At 41.3% G+C, this 19,407-nt stretch overlaps 1 protein-coding gene across 1 annotated transcript in view; it reads right to left on the reverse strand.

Annotated features, from left to right (window-relative positions):
• MON2 (MON2 homolog, regulator of endosome-to-Golgi trafficking) overlaps positions 1-19,407 on the reverse strand; it is a 99,106-nt gene that overhangs the window by 54,302 nt on the left and 25,397 nt on the right. Inside the window, 6 exon segments of the mRNA XM_032222129.1 lie at positions 385-510; positions 2,226-2,322; positions 3,490-3,528; positions 3,530-3,619; positions 6,199-6,347; positions 9,198-9,325. Coding sequence (XP_032078020.1) covers positions 385-510; positions 2,226-2,322; positions 3,490-3,528; positions 3,530-3,619; positions 6,199-6,347; positions 9,198-9,325 — 629 coding nt within the window.

A 19,407-nucleotide genomic window follows, 5' to 3' on the forward strand; every position in this document is an offset into this window, starting at 1 on the left:
ATCTTAGGAATGCTATGTTGATATTAACATTCTAAAACAGCCATAAGTACATATGTTTCAATATTTTTTAACCTTCAGAAGCATAGGTATATCAAAACACATATGATCTTATCTAACCAATTCTGAGTTGATAAAAATGTTATAGGTAAAATGGGGGGAAATGAAATTAAATGATATTAAGTTATGACTGTTTAATTTTGTTTGATCCTTCTAGATTATCTAAATATGATTAAGACTGCCAATATTTGAATGTTAACAGATACTTTCTAACAGCATAATATCTTTTCCAGCCTACTCCTATTTCTAAGTCTAAACATAGCTAGTTAAACTTGCATATCAGAAATCTTATCAGCTTCTTTCTACAACTAATAAATAAAAAGTTACCTGTAAAAATACTTGTGGGAAATCATTGAGGACTGATTCAAGTAGCTCCAAACCAAATGTTCGAGTCATTTCTGTCATACCTACAAGCCAGTAAGGGGCATCAGCATTAACTCGTTGACAAAGATCCTAAAACAAACAACAACAAACAAACAATTACCTGTATCTTTGTCACTACAATCAGTCTGGAAAAACTATAAAGTTCTGCTCTTTTTAAAGAGGAAAGAATGACTATGTAAGGACCTGCCCCAGTTGGTCCCTCAGGACAGTAAAACTCCTGAATCTGTTGAATTGAATCAAAAGAATTTTACTGAGAGAAAGTGGTTGCAGTAAAGTCATGTTGAATCTGAAGATCACACACAAAACATAAATCAATTCTTACGTTTCCCCAAAACCAACCCCCCTGACCAGACCACCGGCAGTCAGGTAATGCAGAGGATATTTTGAGATATGCTGACGTGCTAGGCAGATTAAACAGGTCAATTCTCAGCTGAAACTGGCTGGGAGGGAGTCCTGCTCCAAAAACAACTCCCCTCCCTAATTCCCAAGCATCCAGGCAAAAGTGGAAGCATCCAAAGCATGTCATCTCCTTCAAACAGAATGGCAGGATATGATGGTGGACCTGATAGGACTAAACAAATTTACTTATTATGACATCTGCCAATAATAATTCTGAGCCTATGGATAATTCTGTAAAATATTCATGCTGATTATAAAGCATATAATCTGCCTTTCCATATCTTATAATCACCATGTAAATAACTGGAAGCCATGGGTTAATAATTCATTACCAATTCAAATGTCATAAATTAGTTTCCCTGAAATCGGGTAAATAAAAGAGAGTAGTTATATCAGCCTAAAGATGTCAATAGTGCCAAAATGACTAAAATTATCCCATATAAATGCAATAAAATTGCCTTTATTAAATTGTATTTTTTTGCTCTAATGATATAAACCATTGATTGTTTCTTTTCCAACTTAGACAAGAACATTCTGTCTATTTAAGACTTTTTATTTATATATCCAATTTTTAGCATGTTAAATTGGTTTTATAAAACAGTTTCAATTTGATAAGTATCTTTAAATAAGGCACATTTCCCGAGTATAATGAGTTCTGAATATGTTCTCAATTTAAACAAATAATAAGTCTGTTTATCTTAACTAATGCTGAAATTCTACAATATAGGAAGATGTTTTAGGGCTAAAGGGTTAATTTAATTTTCCCATCCAGTATCTATCTTCTAGAGGAGAGAAAAAATAGTTTTATTCTCTACAGTTATTTCAATAAATATTATCATTTTATTATATTGGGATATGAATATTGGACAGAGGAAAAGAGAGTTTGATAATGTATGTTCTTGACTACTCCATAACCACTAACCTAAGAAAGATTTGTACCAGAAATTGATAACCATAGTGAATTTATTTTCATTGGTACGGAAATAAAGGAACATAATAGCTATCAATATTTTCATGAATTATAAAATACCTTTTACCAGACCTAAGTACTGGAAATTGTATGCATGTGTGCTTCATATCAGTGTTGAATCCTGACTGCTTTGGACTAGTCCTTGCAAGTGTATTAGTAAGATTTTTTTAAAAAGTGATTTGCCCTAGGCTGAGACTTTCTCACATAAATTAGCATTGGGATAAATGATATTGCTTTGGGATTTATTGCATTGATTTATTTATTGTATTTGTTGCATTGATTTATTTATTTATTGTGATTATATTTCATCACAACCAATTCATCTCCAATTAGCTATATAATTTTTGTGGAGACCAATTTACATAAAACAGGCAACAGAAAAAAAAACTAAATTAAAAAAATGAAGTGTCAATACCTGAAAAAGCATATATGCATCTTTAGCACATGGTTTCAAGGTGCTTACAGATCTTCTGTTACTATTTCCTTGATTTCCTACTGGCTCTCAACAAAACCTATATTAAATATAGATGCAATTCAGAAATATAAAGTGAATAGTTGGATTATGAAAACTGAACAATACTACATTCTTCTCCCTACATTGATTCATAAATTAAATGTTTTGCAAGAAGCTGTGGTCTATCTCTTCTTATGGTTGCTTGTTCTCCTGCTAAGTAGGAAAAGTATACATATCTAGCAAAAAATCAGTACCGTACTATACTCGAGTATAGGCGACCGAATATAAGCGAGGCACCTAATTTTACCACAAAAAACTGGAAAAGTTATTGACTCGAGTATAAGCCTAGGGTGGTGGAATGCAGCAGTACCGGTAAATTTCAAAAATAAAAATAGATACCAATAATGTTTTTGAATATTTATTCAAAGAAAAACAGTAAACTAGCGGTGTATTCAATGAAATACTTCACTCACATCATGATGCTGATGTCCCGCTGTGATGATGATGTCCCATGCAGCCGCGGGGGAGCGATGTCCCGCCTCCTAGACACACGGCACAGTGATTCCTATCATTGGATCACTGTACCAGAGGAGGCGGGACATCGCTATGTGGCTGCTTGCCATAACAAGGAGGAGGTGGGACATCGTTGCAGAGCGGCAGGAGGGGGAGGAAGGGGACTCGTCAGACAGCCTGCATTACATTAGAACGTGAGGAGGGGGGATGGTGCGGTGCGCGCTGCGCGGCAAACTGACACAGAGGGAGGGGAAACTCACAGGGGCACTGGGCCATTCACGAGTGTCACCCAGCGGCATGGCCCCGCCCCTTTTTCTCCTCCATTTCGGGCAATTTTTTTCACTGACTCGAGTATAAGCCGAGGCGGCTTTTTTCAGCCCAAAAGTGGGCTGAAAAACTAGGCTTATACTCGAGATATACAGTAATCAAGACATGAATCCGCCAACTAATTGCAAACTGAAGTTTCTGTATGACAACTGCTAAGCAATGAGTTAACTATATAAATGCATGGGTATGTGCAGTATGCATGTATGCAAAATTAAAGTATCTTTATTTTTGTAAAACTAAGAAACAGACTGGATGCACTTCTCTCTGATCCTAGATCATCTTCTCTGTCACTATCTTTACTAGAGTTCTAATAATTGCTTTCAAAGAAAAGTTTAGCATATGCCTAAGACAAAATTGAATATACTATATTACAAGACATACGCACCTTTATACCAGTTCATCTTCGGCAACCACTCTTTCAAAACAACAGTAACTACCTGCGGACTGTGGCTGCTGCAGTATTATTGGTGATATTATCTTTTGTAAAGTGTAATCGAAAAAAAAGAACAATTGCCCTAAACAGTAAAAATTAAAACATTCTCATATTCAACAGAAAAACATTCTCATTACTAGAGAGAAATGTCATAATTCTTGTACTTATAATTTAATGCTGTAAGATGATGAGTCAACATGTTTAATAAATAAAATAAAATGAAATGTTTTTCTGAACTAATTCCAGAAAACTATGTTAAAGATAACATTGGTATTATGTGCATTATAATGATCTTCTTCACCTTAGGAAGGCTCCCTGCTTCTGTCTCCATTCTACCCTACTCTCCTCATTGTGGAAGAAGAAATGCCCTCAGTGAAAACTTTAAAAGACACCCCTCTTCTCACCCCTATAAAATTCACAAGTTGAACCAGATATCAATACCATGTTTCTTGGAAAATAAGACAGGGGTCTTATTGTCTTTTGACCCCCCCAAATTTTTGCTTGGGCCTTCTATTATCGGGGGTGGGTATTGGTTTGGGGTTGCCGGGTGGCTGCTCTCTTGCGAGCAGGTGCCCGAAGAGCCGGGCACAGGCTCAGGGGCAAACTGTTGGAAGACTCTATACCAGAGTCTTCCAACAGCCAGCCCACAACCATAGAAGGTAGTCCCAGAGCGGCTGCTGCCGGAAGACTTGACAGCGGATCTCCGGAGTTTGGAAGCTGGTATGCTTGGAGATGGCGTGGCGGCCGGCAGCAGGGGGTGGCAGTGGCGAACCTGGCCCAGCCCCTGCAGGGAGAGTTGGGCATGGTGAGGCAGGGAGGCGCACAAGTTGGAGGCAAGAACAAGTGCTTGCGCAACCTGTCTTTCCAGCCAGGCAGAGCGCCATGTGGCTTAGCACCTTTGGGATATTACTGGGTTGGTGAGTGGCACTCTGCCGGCTGGAAAGGGCGCTGCCAGGTGGCTGCTCATGAGAGCAGCCACCTGGCAACCTCCCGCTCCAGCTGGGCACAGCGCCACCCACCAACCTAGCGGTATCCCAAAGGCGTCAAGCAATGTGAGCACCTTGCCCCTCCCCTCCCCCCCCAGCTCCTACAGCTTTGCGCCTTGGGATATCGCTAGGTTGGTAAGTGGCGCTCTGCCTGGCTGGAGGGAGGGTGTCAGGGGGCTTATTATGGGGATGGGCGTATATTTTTGCCTACAGGAAAAATATGGCATGGTCTTATTTTCAGGACATGTCGTAATTTTGGGAGGGAACCACGGTATGTCCTGTGCCCCAGCAGCAAGGGGAGTAAAAGGTATAGGTAAAATACATGTATACATCCAGTTATGCTTTTTATAAAAAAGACACAAACTGGCACTAAACACTGGCAATTATTTTATTAGAAAATATACAATAAGGAAGGAAATATGGATGCTAGACTATGGGGAAAAATTTGCTTATGAAGAGACAATTAAGTAGGCTTTCTACTATAGAGCCTAATCCTAGGAAAAACAGAAATAAATTGAATATGGCTTTAAGATATCAAAATAAATCCAAATGCACTCTAATTATCATTTGCTGCCTGGTTTACCTACCCCTTTCCTATGCAGACATGAGTATATCATACTTGGGCTGCAAAAATATGGGCAGCTATTAGAGGGAATTTATACTTAAAGTTTGTGTGTGGCTGTGTTAGTGATCATTGGATTGTTGCAACCCAAGCTAGCATGCCTAGCAAACATTGCTCAGATATTAGACATTAGATATGCATGCTGCATAGAGTTCTGGAGTTACTGTGCAAAAGCTCTCAAAGGCATTGCATTAGGAAAGTCTTATAAAGCTGTTACTTTCTGAATTACATCTGAGAGGGACTCCGAATCAGGCAAATTATGCCTGAAATGGATTTCAAGATTTTTAAAACTTTGCCATGGTTATAACAACAACAATCCAGAAACCATATCTTTTATTTAAGGAAAGAAAGTAGCTAAGGCAGGTATGTTAAACATTTACAGTTATGGATTGCTTTTTCTCATGACTAAAATATTCATGCAATTGGTTAGTAATAGGTTCATATAAGACTTTAGAGAGTAGAAAAAGAAAGATGCGAAACCTTTTAAATAAGATTGCAGCAGTAGCATAAAAATCTATAATAGAATGAAATTTAGTCTGTTGATTTCCCTTGCTGTGATTGTACATAAAAGATGGCCAGAGACATATATTATATATATATATAGAGGACTTTACAAATAAGTAAATGAACTGCCAGCATGTGTTATGGACTAATTCCTTAGTATAACTAAGGATGGAGGATGTTAAATAATTATAATAATAAACCGGAGGTATAATGATGTTGATATGGCAAATATTCGAGTTAAGATATTTGAATTAATGGAAGTCAATCGAAGAGAAGCACCAGAACATGTTGTAACCAGTTGATATACTTCCTATTTTTTTCATAATAGATACCTGTGTTTTGTTTTTCTGATTGTTGTCTTTGTTTTTTTTCTGTATTATCTGTAATTGATTGATATATTAAGAAGATGTTGTATCAGCTTTAAACTAAAACTAAAAAAACATTTAATAAAAAAAAAAAAAAAAAAGATGGCCAGAGAAATTCAGGGACCCAGTCATTCTGATACGGATAAATTATTTGATGTCATTTTGTCATTAATTAATTCTGGACGAGCACAAAATCATTACCTTAGAAAGCACTTCATCGTGGGACAACGGTATTGGTTGTTAGTAATACAAGAACAGTTGAAGCAGCTTAAGTTCCTCAAGGCTATTTTCCATAAGTTGCCAAAGCATATTAATAACATTTCCAGCAGCAACCTTGGAAGAAATGAGACATACAATTACTGTAAATGCCTATATACAGAGGCTCACTTTTTAAATTGGTATTAGTTTTTTAAATCTCTAGATATTTTGCTTCCTATTTTATTTTTGATATTTTCATGTGTACTTAAGGATAATGTTAGGTGAGGTTTCTACAGATGATCCTTGCTTAATGATCAGTTGTATAGCTACCATTCAAACCTCGAAGGGCACTGAATTAGTAGTTATGACAGGTCCTCAAACAGGCCGGGATACCAGAGACTTTCTTGGCCTTGAATAAGAGGGAACGAAATAAGGCAGGCTTAAAAAGACCCAATAAGGCAGAAGGAGCAGGGGTCAAGCCTCATCCTGACAGATCAGAATCACGGGAGACCTGTTCCTCAGTATCCACAGCGAGTGGCTGAAAGATGCTTGCAGAAGCCGCCCCTTGGGCCTGGTTGGAACGACCCTTCTTAGGTCTGTTGGAAGAGGAGCAATGAGGAGTGGCAGCAGCAGGATGCTGAAGGCCTGCAGCGATGCCCCGCTCAATGGCAGCTGCTATGATGTCAGCCATATCATCAGGATTGATGGTGACAGCCCTGGGGACAGGGGAACCCACATCAATGTTGGGGGTGATGCTGCCATTCCTTTCAGAATCTGAGTCCCCTTGAAATCCAATCCCATCCTCCGGGTTCAAAGGAGAAGCTGGGGGGGAGACATCCCCATCAGTATCAGTGGAGAGGTCCTCCATAGGGTTGAAATTAATGGAGGAGAAACCCTGGGCAGAGGGACAGTAGTACAGCAATGATTGGTCTTAGAAGTGGCCTTTTGTGGCGCAGGATCAGGGCCTTGTCAGTAGGTGCACCAGGAGAGGGGGTTTCCTGGGTCTCCTGAGGGAGAGCAGGCTTAGAGGCCTGGTAGGACTGGTAGAAGAAGGCTTTGAATGGCCTCTCTTTTTGCCCTTAGGCTCAGAGGTGACTGGAGCTGATGGGGGCAACAGAACTGGGCAAATCCCACCCCCCTTGGAAAGGGTCCGTTACTTGCCATACTCAAGATTACTCCTTTAGCTGAAGAGATGTTGTAAAGCGATTGCAGCAGGCTTCCCGCCCAAACAAATGGCCGGTGCTTTTTTTCACGCTCAAAATAACTGCCTCAGAAAGTAGACCGGGCCTGAGAAAGGGCTAAGGTGGTGAGCCCACTAAGCAGCCTGTCGCCCAGCAGTTTTGCTGCCTGTCAAGCATGCCAGCGCGAGAAGAGGCCACAGGGGCTGAAGGAGGAGGCTGTGGGGGCTCGGAATGAGATTTCTGTGGCCTTCGCGATTAGAGAAGGCTTCTCCAGCGTGTGCAGCTGCAGCGATCGTTCCTGAGGCATCCGGCTGCGGCAGAATGCCTTTTGAAAGGCTTGGGCGTTTTTTCAGCAGCACGGCCAGCAGCAAGAGGCTGGAACTCCTTCGGACAGCGCGGGCAGCAACGAGCGGCACTCAAAGAGCCTGAGGCAAACCTCATAGGCTAGCCACGTGGCTGTAAGCTGCTGAGGCAGCCAAACCAGAGGGAGGCAAAAGCCTCAGAAAGGCAGGAATGCTTAGAGAGCCAAAGGCCTGATAGAGAACGATTTGGGAGGAAGCCAAATTTAGAAGTTTGAAGAGGTTTAGAGGATTTTGTAGAGAATTTAAAGGAAAATCAGCAAGGAGAAATAGGGAGGCACAGCTAATTAAGGATCGACTGAGTCTATTTCTGGGGAGGAGCTTCATGGGCATGGCTTTAATACTTGTAGACCCAGTTGTATTGGATCCTGACGGAGTCTACCCATGCCTGGATGATGTCTCCACCTACTGGAGAATTGCAATCTTCCCTGCTAGCTTCTGACAAACAGTCAATGCAGAAGCTGGCATGAAATTATAGTCACATGAGGTTCTTGCTTAATGATTCACATAGTCCTTACTCAACGACAGCAACTGGGACTGCTGAAACTGCCATCATTAAACAATGCAGTCATGTGGTGGGTTTGTTTGTTTGTTTTCTTATGACTACATGGCTTAATGATGGAGTTTCCAGATCTAATTAGAATCATTAAATTAATTTCTAAGAATATAAAATACAGTATGCTTAATCTTGAATACTATTTAATATTATGAACTGTGGTGATGCAGTGGTTAGAAGGCAGTACTCCAGGCTATTTCTGCTGCCTGCTGGCTGCCTGCATTTTGGCAGTTTAATTCTCACCAGCTCAAGGTTGACTCAGCCTTCCATCCTTCTGAGGTTCATAAACTGAGAACCCAGATTGTTGGGGCCAATATGCTGACTATGTAAACTGCTTGGAGACGGCTGTAAAGCACTATGAAGTGGTATATAGTTTAACTGCTATTGTTATAATAGATTGTTCCCCAAGTATGTACATTTATAAGTTAAAGAGAAACATTTTCTTAAATTTAAATCATTATTAACTTTTATTTAATACTTTTCAAAGATCTTATAAATAGGTTTAAATAAATGATTTTAAAGCTTTCAACCTTAGTAGTATTTTAAAAAATCATAATCTTAGTACAATGCTGGTCTTGACAGAAAATTCCCAACAGCCTTGCATATCTTTTCCTACTTCTTTGTGTTTCAAAATTATGGCTTCTGTTATATTAGCATCAATAATAGCTTCAATCAGTATATAGATAAAACATGCAACCTAGTACAATTTCTTATATTTCTTATCATGCAGCTCCCACCAGCAGATATAGTTGTACTCTCCAATTTTAATTTCAAAACAAACTCATCTATCTGATAAGAAAATAAAGCTGGTTGCTCACAACTAAATAATACATTAAATACCATGAAAAATTTCCACTGTATAAAATCAGTCTGGTTACCTTAACCTTACCTCTGAAACAACTTCATGAGACATGAGCCTCTGGATAGCAGCTAGACACAGCTGAGTGATCTTTGGTTCTTTTGTTCCACAGCCCATTAGAAAAGGCTGAACCACTTCTGAGCTATTCTCTTTCAAAGCTTTGAAATTGAGAGAGAAAACACAAGCAAGCAAGCAAATAAGAAAACCCAAATCAAGAATACTAAAGATATATTTATGATAAAAATGACATCTGATAACACATTTAGATTAGTACTCTATTTACTTATGCTATAATTAATCACCCAATTAAATAACTAAATTAAATAGTAGAAAACAGTAATAAGTCAACACCTATAATGAAGCTGCAAATATAACCCAGATATCAAATTATTTTAATATATCTTCTCATACTTGAGAAATATCATATTGCTATACAGCTGTCCCCGAGATAGCGTACCTATTAATGGATGTTAAACATTGTGAAAGTAGGAAAAAAGTTACAACTGAAATATATTTTTATACATGATTTTACACAATTCTTCAAAAGTTAACTAATCATACACACACATACAAATGTGTATGTGTGTATGTGTGTATCTATATCTATATCCATCCATCTTGATTTTTCTACAAAAGGATATTCTGACATGAACTTATAGTACAATGTATAATAAATAATTTTATTGCTAACGCATTATCATTTTATTTTTGAAAAACATCATCTCTAAAGTAGTTCTTATGTTTAGTTTTAGAACAATAAATAAGATAAAAGATCTGGTTTATTAGATAATAGTCCACATGATAAAAATGGTCAATTATGATGAAACTCTTTGCTGAAAATGCAGTTTCAAATGCATAACTTACACCTGCTATTTCAATGTTTATTAAAACATACCTTCAATTTTCATTTAAACTTTGCATACCATAGTACATTAAAAATAATCATTATTGTCAGAGTTTTTGGCAACGTGATATTCTTATGAGATAAACCCAGAAGAACAACACAGCACACAGACCTTTAGATAATAATAGCGGTTTATATACAATATATACAGACATACATCCCTTACCACTCAGTTACGGACACAAGGAGAGGAATGAGATACACGACGAGAGAGAGAAACACCCTCTAATGACCACGTACAGCTGTGTGAAAAAGTCCTGTACGCTTTTCAGTTTTAAGCTGTATTTACATGTTTAATCAACTTTTCACTCATAGAAACCACGCAAAATTAGTACTTTGATAAAAAAAATTGTAGTTGGATTGAGATGCATAATTTTTATTAATATAACCAAAGTCTTTTTAAGGTTTTGAGTGAGTTTATGTGCTAAAACAAACACAACTTGAATTTTTGAGAATGTAGGATCAAAAGTAGCCAATCAGCAGCGAGCTTTGGCTGACCAATCAAAATGCACAGAGGCTAAATCTATGAGCCAATCAATGTTTGTCATACTCTGACTTAAATAGGCATGAAAAGCATCGAGAAATTTAATTTAGCTCTGGCTGCGGGCAAGGATGAAGGCCTTTGCTTTCACCAGTACTGAGCAGTGGCATTGCATCATTGTGCTTCATGAAGAGGGTTACTCCGTACAGAAATAGCCAAGAGAGTGGAAATGCCATTGCACCACAGTGAGCAAAGTAGTTGAATAATACCAAATAACTGGCTCAGTTGATGACAGGTTCCACTCTGGAAGACCAAGAAAGTCAACAAAACAGCAAGTTCGGGCTCTGCAATGCATTTTGATGACTGACAAGAAGCTCACCTCACCTCAGATTACAAGAATTTAGGGTGAAACATGGATGTAAAAGTGTGCACAAGCACAGTGCATCGCAGACTGCTTGCCAGAGGGCTCAAAGGCTGCAGGGCTCAAAGTAAACCTTTACTCACAGACGTTCACCACTCTCGTCGACGTGCGTGGGCCAAGAACTATGCCAAGTGGACCACTGAAGATCATCTTCAGTGACGAGAGCAATTTCTACTTGACTGGGAATCGTGTAATAAGTATGTCAGAAGATTTCCAGCTGAAGAATTTAGGCCGTACTGCCTGAATCTATCAGGAAGCATCCATTGCACATGATTATCTGGGATTGTATCGCTGCTTCTGGTATTGATCGGATACAAATCGTGCAGGGAATTATGAATTCCAAGCAGTATGTTGAAGTCCTGGAAAAGACCATGCTTCCTTCAGTTCAGCAACTTGTAGGGAAGGACTTTTACTTCCAGGATGACAATGCTCCTTGTCCATCGAGCCAAGTCCGTCCAGCAGTGGATGAAGAAGCATGGTGTTCAACTCCTGGATTGGCCAGCTCAGAGCCCGGATTGAACCCAACTGAGAACTTGCGGGCCAAAATTGGTTACGAAATAAGCAAGAAACATCCAACGACCAAGCAGGAGCTGACTGAATCCATATTGCAGCCTGGCACCACATTGTCACCAAAGATGACGTGCAAAGGCTTATATAGTCTATGCCGAAAGTGATGCCGCCTGGTGATAAGCAATAAGAGTTGGCCAATTTCATATTAGTAACCATGTTGGTTACCCTAAACACGGTTTTCTTTTCCAGGGCTACAAACAATAAAATGTTAACAAAACACTAGCATTGGCTTAGTAATTGCAACACATATGCCACTGGGTATGCATCAATTAATCTGTGTTCATAGTCATTGTAAGCATGCATTGTAAGCATGCAAGAAAATTCACAATTCCCATCCAAAACAGCACCAAATTGCAAAAAGCTCATGCTTTTCACTTAAAAACCACCAGTATTTATTTAAATATACATACTTTCATAGCATTAGTATAAAATATCATAAAATCAATGGCCTATTCAAAAAATGTCATAAACTGTAAACCGTAAAGCTTACACTGTAAACCGTAAAGCTTACACAACGTTTTCACACAGCTGTATATATAGACACATTTAAAGGGAGTAAATGACTTTTGTGGACCCCATCAGTCTTAAATAGACAATCCCTGTATTGCTGAATCATTCTCATTGCAATCTATTTAGATTACAGTTTACAACCTTACATCAGCTGACAGCTATTAAATCCTCAGTACCTGATACTCCTCCCGTTAAAGCTATACATCTGATAATCCAAACGCTTTGACATAGTCTTTACACTTAGCTCAATCTCTTCAGTTTAGTTTATCTGCCTAGCTGTCTTTCTCTTTAACTTCGGCTTCCCCCATTTATCTCGTTCCTAGGCAATGACCAAATCTCTTGGTGATTACAGGGTCATTATGATACCACCTACTCTAACCTCACTTGCAGTGAACCGCTCAAGAGGTATAACTTTCTTTTTTTTTTTAATTTTTTTTATTACATAGACAACATCACATGACAATAGAAAAAAAACAATGGGAAAAGGAGAAGAAAAAAAAGGGGGGGAACCCATCATCACATACAATATGTCATTTGATCACAGGTGCATCCCTACTAAGTTTATACATCCCATATCTCTCTGTTGTATATTTAATAAACACCACAATAAGCTAGGGTTTAAAAAAGGGGGGGGAAGGAGGGGAAGCCAAAAAAGACAAAAAAGTCCAAAAAAGAAAAGAAAAGAAAAAGAAAAGAAAAAAGAAAGAAAGAAAGAAAGAAAGAAACCATCATCACATGGCAGCATGTCGTTTGGTTACAAGTGTTTTAACCTCTACATCTTCAAATGATATTTACCGTCAATATATATGTAATATATATATATATGTATGTATGTATGTATGTATGTATGTAAAATGGTAAAAACAAAAGGAGACACCCCCCCCTCCAAAAAAGGAGGAGAGGTGCTTCAGCTACAAGTGGGAAAAAGAAAAGCAGAAAAAATGTAAATAGTCAGGGGTCAAAAAAAAAAAAGATCCAAAGGTTAAAAAGAATAATCAAACAGAAAAAAAAGTAAAAGATCAAAAAGTCAATAGTGATGATCAAAAAGAAAAAATCAGTGTCGATGTCTCCACAGCAGATGGTGTGAAAATGGTGTTGAGAGATGAAAGAATGCCAACAAGCTAAAACAAATGATTTTTTTTTGGACTCTTTTCCCCCCCCCTAAGATAAAAGTCTTTCCAAGGTCACTCTCAGCTCTGCTGTTTTGTCTAGCAAGATTCCAGCTGCGTAAATACGTAAATCAAATGCCTTACAGGGGGATTTTGATAACAAAGTTCAAGTCCACAAGATGGCAGTGTTAGCTTGTAATTTGTAGTTATAGCTTGCTTTAGCCTGTCCGTGGCGTTTGTTAATTACTAATTGTTAAAATACATCAAAAAGGCTAAAAGGGAATGAAGAAAACAGAAAAAAAAAAGATCTTCAAGGCACTTTAAGTTTAAGATTCAGTGTCCCCATTAGATTCAAAGTTAAAAATATCAACAACAAAAAGGAGGAACAGAAGAGGCCGATTTAAATTACAGGAAAGTCCAGCCCGGCTTCCAAAGATAAAAAAAAAGGAACAGAAAAATAAACTTCAAATGGCAACATTTATCCCCGCTGCTTTTCTCACTAGTCAGCCTTATTTTAAACTAAGTTTCCAAATTTAGAATGTTCTCTTTCCAACAAGAAAAAAATATTTAAAACTCACACCAAACGACATGCTTATATCCACTCTCTCTCTGGGCTTTTGCAGTTGTAGTCAGCATCGGCTGATCCGGAAATCACTGGATTAGGAGGGCTTTCCTTAGGTTCCCAGAGATTTTGCGAACATCTCTGGGACCACTGGAGTTCCCACCATGTCACTGTCTCTCCGGGACAGCTTAGATTCGAAACGAATCGTCCAAAATGACCCGGTATAGATGGTCCTCTCAGGAACTGCCTGAAAGTCCGTCTTCTCACTGCTAAGCCCCGCCTTCTTCCAGCCCAAGAGGTATAACTTTCTTGCACCATTCAGGTCTCCTAGGTATAACATTGTTTGCTTGCCTTGTGTTTTTCCTACTCACAGGATACACCCTGTATGTAATGTGTCTCCTCACAAACAGCACACTCTAAATACCTCTTGCACTGCTTTGACTTTTGCCACCTAGCTGGGTCTGGCATCTTTTTCTATATGTTAAAACTTCCAGTCTTCTTTGTAATAAGTGTATACAATTGTCATGTGTAGGAGTATTCTTAAGTACACATGCACAATTGTTTTCTTGCATTCCCAGAACATACAGACCATCCTTTTTAACCCCTTGTGCACCTACCTGTCTGAGAGATTGAGAGATTGAGATGGAGATGCTTTATTTGTATGCCGCTCTTTTCCCTGGGGGGACTCAGGGCGGCTCACAACTCAAGGGGAGGGAGGACAAACAAGTCACAGACATAAAAACGATACATCATTAAAAACACAACAGTCATACAATTTGAGTGGGTTGAAATCTTTAGCCCCAGGCTTGTTGGACAGCCAGGACTTAAGGGCTACGCGGAAGGTCTGGAGGGTGGTGAGGTACGAATCTCCACGGGGAGTTTGTTCCAGAGGGTCGGAGCAGCCACCGAGAAGGCTCTCCTCCGGGTAGTTGCCAGCCGACATTGGCCGGCTGATGGAATTTGGAGGAGGCCTACTCTATGCGATCGTATCGGCCTAGTGGAGGTAATTGGCAGTAGGCGGTCTCTCAAGTACCCAGTCTGTTTTTCTTAATGGTCTATAGTCCCCCAGCAAATACTATTTCGTAACCCTGTCTGTCTAACATGGATATACTCAATAAATTGTGCTCTAAAATAGGTACATATAACACGTTGTACAATGTAGCATATATTTCTGGTACATACACATTATCTTCCCCTTTTACAGCAGTTCTCTGTCTATTACCCAGACTAATCCACGTTTGCCTTGCTGGTTTCAAACCAGAAAACACATGTGGATCGTTAACAATATGCTGGCTCGCCCCATTGTCCAACAACCACGTGTTCCTGGTGTGTTCAGTTGTTGATGCTGCCAGGGAATATGACCCTGGAGAACTGTTCCACATTTGCTGCTTAGATCCACACCCTTGTCTTGCTGCTCCTCTGGTTCCTCCTCTCAGGACAGCATCTCTGAAAATGCTCAGTAGAACCACACGTGTAGCATCTCTTCACAAAATGAATTCTCTAATTTGCTCTGCTGGCATCCTGGACTGTTGCAGATGTTGGTCAGTGCTGAAAGCTCTCTCCTCCCTTTCCTCTCTAGCCGTTTCTGCTCCTCCTCCAAAAACCGACCAGTTAAATATGAAATGGTTAAGTCCTGTACTTGCATGGACTGTAGATTAGTCACAAGAACATCCCATGAATTGTCCAAGAAACTAAGAACCACATACATCTTGTAAAAGTCATTCCCCTTTCTTCCAACTCAAGGAATGTCCTTCTAACAGTCTGCAAATGTGTGGACATACACTCTCCCAGCTTGAGCTGTGCCTTATACAGTTTCCTAGTTAGCAACACCTTACTGCTAGTAGTCTCTCTCACATACACACTATGCAACGCCTCCCAGAAATCTTTAGCAGACTGGAGATTTCTCATGTGTAGCAGCTAACTGTCTTCTAAAGCAAGATTATGCTGGCTAATGCTTTCTCATTACACCTCTGGTCACCGTAATCCAGGACTGCTGGTGGATTAGTAACAATTGTACAGAACTCCTCCTTACGGATATACATCTCTGTTCTGACTCCCCCTTGGCAGCTCGTTAACAAACGCAGGCAGGCAACTTAAAAGGAAGGCTTTTCTTTATCAGTTTTCAGTTCAAACTGGCTTCGAGCCCAGAAATAACATAAACATAAATCTCTGATAAGAATTCAAAACAAAAGCTCTTACAAATGCTGCCCTTCTTCCACCGTCTCCATGGATCAGATTTACATGAAAACACCAAAACATTTATCCAAATGTAACAGGCATAATCACGAGTAATAAGCAAGCAATATTGTACCAGACACGGAACACACAAAGGAACGTTGACTCCAGCGACTGGGGCGTGGCAGCATCTCTCCTTTTATCTCCAAACCTCCTCCCACAAGCTCCAGCTGCATACTAAATCTTGTATCTCGAAAAAACTCTCAGCAGAATTGCTGAGTCACAACAGTATCCCCCACCGCAGGGCCCTTTCCCCGGGGTCCAATGGTCGGGATGACGTGTCCCCAAGATGACCCGCACCCATTTCCCTTGGTGCCTTTTTCATGAATCCCAAACCTCTGGAGGCATAGCCCCCTTGAATCGGAACTCTTTCGGTATCCAGTGGCCACCATGTTTCCTTCCGCCCTTCCTGGCGTCGATACCCCATCCAGGGACATCCACCCTCCACAAGCCCGACTCACCACCCCTCCTACCGTTGGAGGTTGATGGCAGATCTACCGACTGCGGCCGAGCCTTCACTCCCTGTCTAGGGTCCTCCACCCTCTGCAAGGCTGACCCACCAACCCCCTTTCCGTCAGAGGTTGACGGCAGCTCTACCAACTTTGGCCGAACCGTAACAACCTGTCTAGGGTCCTCCACCTTCTGCAAGGCCGACCCACCAACCCCCTTTCTGTCAGAGGTTGATGGCAGCTCTACCGACTTCGGCCGAACCTTAACTCCTTGTCTAGGGTCCTCCACGTTCTGCAAGGCCGACCCACCAGCCCCCTTTCTGTTGGAGGTTGTTGGCACCTCTACCGACTTTGGCTGAGCCACCACGCAATCCCCTCCCGCAGAGCCCTTTCCCCGGTTTCAATGTTCGGGGTGCAGCCCAGAAGGGTTGATGACGGCCCCTCCAGAACACGGTTCAAGACCCCGGCACCCCACTGGGAACTCAGAGACAAAGTCCAATGCTGCGGGAACCGTAGTCGACAAAGACTGGAATCTCGGCGGAGTTCTCTTTGTAGACCTGGCCCAATGACACTGGGCACATGACTGCACGCACCTCCGTACGTCACCTTTCAGATGGGGCCACCAAAATTGACGGGAGGCCAGGCGCAACGTCCGAACAAACCCCCAATGTCTTGATGCAGATGCGCAATGAATCTGCGAGAGCACCTGTCGATGGATGTGCCCTGCGGGAACATAGAACCAGCCCTGACACTTCAAAAGGTCCCCTTCCAAAGTCCATGGGAACGCCAGCCTCACTTCCGCCTTTTGTCGCTCCATCCATTCGTCACCCCACTGCGCATCCCATACCAAAGACTACATGCTCACAGGATGACAAACGGCAGTGCAGGTTGCAACGGGTAGAACAGTCGGAGGTGGAAGCGAGTTCGCGGGATCGGAGTTTTTTATTTTACTCGGCAGGGCATCCGCCCTGGGACTCCACACACCCCGAACGCACGCTATCTTGTGCAAACAGGGTATCTTGGCCACACCAACGTGCTGATTGTCCGACTTGATCACGCGTTGCTGAGGGACGGCTGTAGTCTGCGCAACCCTCCTGTTCTTCTTGGGGCAGCTCCCTGCCAAGTGTCCAAGATCCCTGCAGTAAAAACACAACCCCTCCCCACGTCTTCTGTCCATCTCTGTCCGTGACACCCGAGGTCGGACAGCACCCAACTCCATTGGCTCCTCCCAGTCCACTGCAGTCTCTTGCTGAACTGGCATGCTGGTGGTTTCCTGGAATACCCGGCGAGGCCTTCGCCTCTGCAGCCAGGCGTCTATCCGGAGGCACAGGTGGACCAACGCGTCCAACGTCGGTGGCCTGTCCACCCTCGCCAGTTCATCCTGCAAGGCCTCAGACAATCCATCTTGGAACGTGTCCATTAAAGCAGGTTCATTCCATGTGGAATCTTGGCTACTTAGCCTGAATTCAGACACATATTCCTGCAATGACCCAGTTCCCTTCTGCAGTGGTTTCAAACTTCTGGCAGCTGTTTCCCCTTTGATCGGATCTTCAAACATCCGTTTGAAATGCTGGCAGAAGCCCTGGAAGTCATCCAGCAGAGGGCTCTGTTGCACTAACAAGGGCGTGGCCCACCGGGCAGCCATGCCTGAAAGCAAACTGATCATGAATCCCACCTTTGTCCGGTCAGTGGGAAAGTCCTCCGCTCTCAGGCTAATAAACAGCTGGCATTGTCCCAAAAATGCTGTAAACATTGCCAAACTTCCATCATATTTATCTGGCATGGCTATTGGGCACTTCCGCCTTGGCTGGGGGGTGGGTGGGTTGCAGCTCTCTGCAACTGCTGAATTTGGTCCGACAACATTGTTATTTGCTGTGCCATTAATCTACTTTCCGCCATGAGTTGCTCCATAATTACTGAGATTAAGGCTTGTCTTGGCTGGAGTCAATCTGTTCTGACCCCCCCTTGACAGCTTGTTAACAAATGCAGGCAGGCAACTTAAAAGGAAGGCTTTTCTTTATCAGTTTTCAGTTCAAACTGTCTTCGAGCCCAGAAATACCATAAACATAAATCTCTGATAAGAATTCAAAACAGACTTCCTGGGCGGGACCTTGCTGATGGTAGCAGCTTAACAGAGCTGCTCCCGAGTTCCTGTTCGCGTTATCTGTTTAGACATCTGACAGATACCTTATCCTTCAGGCAAGAAGGGAAGGAGAGAGATCCAGCTGGGCAAGTGACTATTTGTTCTTTGCAGCTTTTATGTCTGCGAAGAGAGGGGGGCCAGCCGAGGCAGAATCATCTCTGTGCCGGAATCTCCAGCTGCTTTTCGCAGCAGCACAAAGTAAGATCCTCCCACTTAGAACAACATCTGAACTATCTGATTTTAATACAAGCAGAGCCTGTACTTGAGAACTTCATTTGTTTATTTAAATCTTAGCTTCATTTTTACAAGATCTTCCTTCGTTAATTTGGCTTGTTAAAAAAAAAAAGCTTTTAAAATGGCGACGGTGAATTCTCCGTAACAACGCTCACCTTCTTAATCTTCTTGTAAAGAACAGCTATAAAACTTCAAAGGAAAGGAGTGACTCATCACTCTGCCTTATAGCCGGCCAGCAGATTTTTACTAATTAGTTTCACTTCTACAAGATTCTACAAGACTCTCTTTTATCAATTTTGCTAATATATATTTCTAATATAGAGAAGTCTAAAATGGCGATGAATATGCTGAGCTGCCTCGTTACAATGTTTATTTTCTGAAACCTTCTGAAAAGTCCTACGGAGCTAATAAAGGGGTGATTTAATACCTCTTTCCATAGCTGCATAGCGGGCCAGTAGAGTTTGATTAATTGCTTAAAGATAAAACTTGGAATGGTCTCAAAACTAAATCCTGGTCTGAAACCCCGTCCAGCCCCCAGAAGTACCTCCCCAATACCTGGTACAAAGTCGCAGCCTCCACCCTCTATGCCTCCTACTGGAGATTTGCTAACGAAAGAATTTTT

The sequence above is a fragment of the Thamnophis elegans genome, chromosome 7, assembly GCF_009769535.1.
Source record: "Thamnophis elegans isolate rThaEle1 chromosome 7, rThaEle1.pri, whole genome shotgun sequence".
Classification (NCBI taxonomy): domain Eukaryota; kingdom Metazoa; phylum Chordata; class Lepidosauria; order Squamata; family Colubridae; genus Thamnophis; species Thamnophis elegans.